This window comes from Ylistrum balloti, unplaced genomic scaffold (genome assembly GCF_031769215.1).
Source record: "Ylistrum balloti isolate Yb309-2 unplaced genomic scaffold, AGI_CSIRO_Ybal_v1 Utg369688, whole genome shotgun sequence".
NCBI classification, from domain to species: Eukaryota; Metazoa; Mollusca; class Bivalvia; order Pectinida; family Pectinidae; genus Ylistrum; species Ylistrum balloti.
The window spans coordinates 1,077,056-1,083,068 of NW_026781925.1; the positions used below are offsets into that span (position 1 = coordinate 1,077,056).

At 37.3% G+C, this 6,013-nt stretch overlaps 1 protein-coding gene across 1 annotated transcript; it reads left to right on the plus strand.

Annotated features, from left to right (window-relative positions):
* The first annotated feature begins 2,765 nt into the window (after positions 1–2,765).
* LOC132565028 (E3 ubiquitin-protein ligase TRIM71-like) lies at positions 2,766–4,925 on the plus strand. The gene is made up of 2 exons (XM_060229634.1): positions 2,766–3,989; positions 4,266–4,925. The coding sequence occupies exons 1-2, from the start codon at positions 2,766–2,768 to the stop codon at positions 4,923–4,925; spliced, it is 1,884 nt and encodes a 627-aa protein (XP_060085617.1).
* Positions 4,926–6,013: the final 1,088 nt, after the last annotated feature.

The window sequence follows — 6,013 nt, forward strand, 5'->3', positions numbered from 1 at the left end:
TACAATAGGACATTGATAATCGCCATTAATGATACACACAGCGTGGACGCTTTATATAGACAAGTATATTCTGTAGTGGTGAAGGACGCTGTTACAACTAATGTCTGTTCAGAAATCATTAGAGGGTAAAATCGAGATAAAAGAATGGACTGCTTTGACGGTAAGACTATGTTTTGATACTTTAACACAGTAATTATTGATTTTTTGTTGTGTTTGTTACAGCGTGTATGATTATATATTTTGTTATTATTCCGGATACTAACATATCCGAGTCCTTAGTTCTAATTTTACACGCTTCTTTAGTCCTGTATATATTTGACGACAGGGGATTATGAAGTGGGAAGCGACTGTTGAAATAGCACTACGCCAGTATATATATATATATATATATATATATATATAGACATATATCTACATATCTTTAATGAAAGCATATACATGCACGTGACTCATCGCTTGGAGAACAAACCAAATGATATGCAAGTATTTAGTTTATATATTGAAAGTGGTATGTAATTAAAAAATGGCGATTATACGAAATATATTGATAAGCTAATTGATAATGAATATTAATAGATTTCTGCTGTTTATGTAAAGAAAAGCACAAAGGTTAGCTCGATTTTTAAAATTATTTCTCCAATCGTTTCGCAAAAAAATGCTTACCTAATCAAGTATATTCTTAATTCTAAATTCTGTCAGTGACGAGTGTCCAAGGTCTGTACGGTATTATGAATTAGGTTTAGGACAAGGGATATTTAAGTAAGTGGATAAAATCTCTTGACGAAGTATCATATGAATTGTAGAACACTTACATAGATATTTTAACAGGAATAACTGTATACAACAATAAACGATCATATAAGAAATTCTTCCTCGAAGACGAGAACCTGGAAATAAGTCTGCCGTACATGTGAGATGGGGTTTGTGAAGCGGCTGACGACTGGCGAGTCCGCACACGTTAGCTGATAATAATCAGCCACTACTCGCTACAGGTACCCCCGAGAAAGTCAATAAATTTCCTGTATAGAATTACATTAAAATTTCATGAAAGTAAAATTTTCTGGCTCGATAATTTCTATGAATGGTAACAAGTGGCAGGAATGATAACCTCGAGATAGCGATGTTTTTCTTAAAGTATTCTTTGTCTCGTGGTTTTCATAACCATATCGATAATTTTTTCTTCATATCATATTTCCAAGGACATTAATACTGAATTTTGTAATATACATCGTTGTGGTCGCGTCATTGTTTGTAAACAAATTCAAGCATCAAATGCGTTGAAAAGACCAAACTGTTTACTACAGTGTTAAATAATACATTTGAATAAATTATATACATGCACTGTTATCAAGGTCTGTCTACGGTGGGTCATTTAGGACATAAACAATATCATTTTCTACATAAGATATTTTCAGCGTTTGACTTATTATATACAGCTTTTAATATATCATCTCGAGCATTCGACTTATCATCTCGAGCATTTACTTGACTTATAATCTCGAGCGCTCGACAAAGTATCTCGAACACTCTGCCATATTATCCAGAAGACTCGACTTATTATCTCGAACGTTTGACTTATTATCTCGAGCATTTACTTGACTCATTATCTCGAGCACTCTGCATATTATCTAGAAGACTCGACTTATTATCTCGAACGTTTGACTTATTATCTCGATCACTCGGCATATGTCGAGCACTCGATATATCTCGAGCACTCGACATGTTATCTTGTTTGTTCGACTTATGGCCTCGTGTGCCTGGCTAAGTATCTCGAGCGCTCAATTTATTTTTCTCTTTTTATTTCATTATAACTAAAGTTACGACCGTACGATGGAGAATAAAATTCGTCACATCATTATGTATAATGTTATCGTATTGCGTCTGAAATGTGACCATAGATATATTCAATTTAGTTAGAAGTGACGAAAAAAATGAAGGTAAACATCAGTGATGTATGTTATGTACGTCACTAGTAAACCTGTATTTCTCTCCGTAACTTTTTTATGAATATGAAACGAGCCAAGCGGCATTAATCTAAGGAACGATAATATTTTCCCAATTTTACCTGTCAGTAAATCCGTTTAAAAGATCGGCGACGGAAACATGATCTTTTATAATGAAATAAGTATGTAAATTCCCAAATATTTACATATCTTGGAGCTATAGTGTTTCGGATTTCAGTGTCTGCTAATTTGTAGAGTGAGTGTTTTAAGAGCTAAATACAACGTCTGACATCTTAAGCTGTTTAATTTGACCTCTACGACCCCGCTGTAATTCGGTACATGTAAATACTACACCCGTGTACGTACCTGTGTTTTAGCGTTATTTTATCTACATTCTACAGGTAAAATGCCGATACGTCAAGAATTAAAGGGCCATGTCTGCCATCAACCAAAGTACACAAATCTTAAGCTGTCTTTTGTATAGAAGTATATAGTGTACCCTCGGTAGTCCGGACAACAGTGTTCGTGGCCAAAAAAATGCGGTTTATCAAGTTTTCCGGATTGTCGGATTAAGCCATAATGGGATTAATGTCACTTAATTATTATGACGTCACATGTCAGTTGTTTGAGGTGATCAGAATCAATGTTGAAGTTTCCTTTCTCTAACAAAGTGCTTATCTACTTGGTCAACCATGTGTATCGTTCAGAGGTTGGTCGTATGTTTAAACTTTCGACTTTATTTTCTGTTTTGTAGGTTACAGCGGGTGAATGAAATGAACTACTTCTGACGAACCCCTTCTCACTTCAATAAGCCAAACCATCATGGCGGCCGCATCTGACAACATTGACATCTCGCGGGAAATCTCGCTGTGTAGTCTGTGCAACGAGACTTTCAAATTACCAAAAGTGCTGACGTGTTTGCACAGTTTTTGCTCGATCTGTCTTGAAGATTACATTGTAAAGTCCCTAGTTCAAAATGGTCAGCGATATTTCCCGTGCCCCACGTGCGAGGCTGAAATTGACATGCCATCGGACGCTTTACCAGGAAAATATGCTAATGCATTTAATGAAGACAGATTTATGGAGAAGCTGGTAGAACTTATCGATGCCATGAAGGAGGGAAAAGTATGCGACAATTGTGAAAGGAGGGAGGAAAATGTAACAGCCGGAAACTGGTGTATGGATTGTCATGACGCTCTGTGCGTTTCTTGCTTAAAAGTGCATACACACGGAAAGTTCACTTCCGGTCACGTGGTTATTGCTGTTGAAGAGATGCGTAAAATGCCTTTAGAGACGATAATGAAGAAAAACAATAAGATTCCGTGTATCAAACACAATGAGATAATTACTTTATATTGTGTAGACTGTCGGGACCCTCTCTGTGTCCAATGTATGGCCGTGTCACATCGGCGGTGTGAAAATGTTGTCACGGTCACGGACGCCATGTCGTCAAGCACAGATGTGCAAGATGTCATCGACAAACTGCAAAACATGCAGGCCTCACTGGAGAACGCAAACGGTCTTGGAGCCATGGAGGGTGTGCTTGAAGAAAGCATTGAAGCTTCGCGGAGTAGAATCATGGCAATTTGTAACGAAATATGTGAAAAGGTCAGAAAAGAACAGGTGAAGTTGTTAAAGGCGTTGGATAGTAAAGCGGAACAGGCCCGTGGCGCTCTCCGAGAAAAAATCGAGCCCAAGAAAATGGGTGTTAAAGCCATCCGATCTGCAAATGAAAGGATGAAAATGCTGACACGGTACGGAAGTGACGTAGAAGTTCTGTTAGCTTACAATCAAATCCGGAAACAGTTCGATTCCAGTCAGGGAGACTTGGAAAGTCTTGACTCGAAGCAATCTGCTGTTAAATTAGACTTCGAAGTCAATGACACAATGGATAGATTTGTGAAAGAATTTGAAAAGGTAGGGGAGATAACTGTAGATGAAGGCGATAGCAGTGAGGGTCTGTCGTCATGGGGAGTCACGTGCACATCTACAGAGGACATCATCGTGACTGACTGTAAAAACAGGAGGATTCAGAAATTCAGCAAGGTAAAATATGTCTATCTGTCTGTCTTTCTGTCTGTTTTTCCTTGCCTCATTTATGTTTTTTGTTTATTACTTAATGTTCGGATAAAATACTTTTTTTTCAGAAATAAATTCCTAAATCTTCCTTATTAATCTGAAAAACTAATTGTAGGACTAAATTTTTAGTATTATATCATTTAGAGTAAAATACGGAGTTGAATTTATCGAATGTCTTCTGAATAAGAATACTTTGTATTATATAGTATTAGTTAATAATGTACGTGCTGTCATTTGTTCTAGTTCGGTGATCTGGTCGACTACGTGCAATTGGAGGATGAACCACGTGACATAACCACGTGCGGACAGAACGACTATGTTGCAATCACGATGGTGGGGAAGTTGATTATCTACCTGACAACGAAAAAGACCATGCAGCTTATAAAGAGAGCGAAAACAGAGAAACAATATGATGGCATATCCTACTCCGATAAAGAGGCTTTACTTCTCGTGACGTCACTGAGGGAACAATGTGTAGATAAAATACAAATGGATGGAACTATTCTGCGGACATTCCAGAATAAACCGGATGGAGTGCTGTCGTTCGTGGAACCTCGGTACATTTCGTCAGCTCCCGATAAATCTATCGTAGTTTCTGATGTTGACGGAAATGAAGTGTTGTGTTTTACACATGACGGTAAGCCATTGTACAAGTACACACCGAACGGCTCAAATACTGTCAAAAGACCACAAGGGGTCTGCTTCGATAAGCTTGGAAACTTATTCATAGCTGATTACGGAAACAACCGAGTCCAACTCCTGACCAATGAGGGTGAGTTTCAGCGTCACGTGCTTGGAGAGGAGACTGGATTGGAGCGTCCCGTGGCATTACGTCTCAGCAACAGCAGTAGAATGATCATCGTCCAGGGAGACGGCATGGTCAAGGTGTTCAGCTACTCCTAACTCGGCAAAGTCCGGCTGGTATCAGTCATTATTCGGCGCTGCTGGTATGAACGATGTGCCTTGTGATCGGAAACGCGTACAAGATTGTGCGGGTTAACTCCCTTGAAACGAAAGACGAGACGTGTAAATACAACACGCTATTTAACTGCTTTGCATAACTTTGAAATGTAACCCAGATGTATAAATCTGAAGATGACCCGGATGTATAAATCTCATGTGTAACCCGGATGCAATATGTGGATATAAAACCCATATGTAAGATGTAGTCCGGATGCTGAGGATGTCGTCATAACTACGGTGAAAATTTCCAATCAGAATTTATTAGCATGATTTCCAAGGAAAACCTTTTTTCATGAATACACCAGACTATACTTAAATTGTTCAATTCAATATTTATTTCCTCATACGTTGACAAATACAATGACGAAACAGAAAGAAAACGTTTAACATCTGTGTAGAACAACATTTATTCATTTTACAACAATTGCGATGTAATTTTTTCCAACTTATATTAATCACTCATGTTCGTCCGGATGGAAAAGCGCGTGGGGTTTCACTGTGGGAGAAAAAAAAATTTACACCACCGTTCATCTTGCTTAAAGAAAAATAACGCGTGATTAATAATGACAGAAAAAAAAATTAAAAATTTGAACGGAAAAAAATTAAACTTTGGAAACATCAACCTTTCATTTTATCATGTTACGCGGAAGGGATAACTATTGCCAGTCTGTATTACGTAATTACACTATTCATATACATGTATCTTAGTTCACACTTACTTGCCATCAACACAATTAAAACAGTTTTGTTTTACGATAAAATAATTTCTTATTCTGATTGTAAAAAACAATCGGAGAAATTGATTTAAAAATAATGAATTTAACAGTTATATACCAAATCAATATAAAAAATGAAAACTGATATACCAAGTTATTTATTTACTATTTCTTTGTGTTTGTAAAATAATGGAACTGTTCTTGCTTTGGTATGACCCGACTTTTGAACTTTAATGTCAAGTTTTAGCCAAAATGGGAGGTTGTCTGAATGCGTCATGAATTTCGACGCCCGAACGGACATAAATCTCGCAT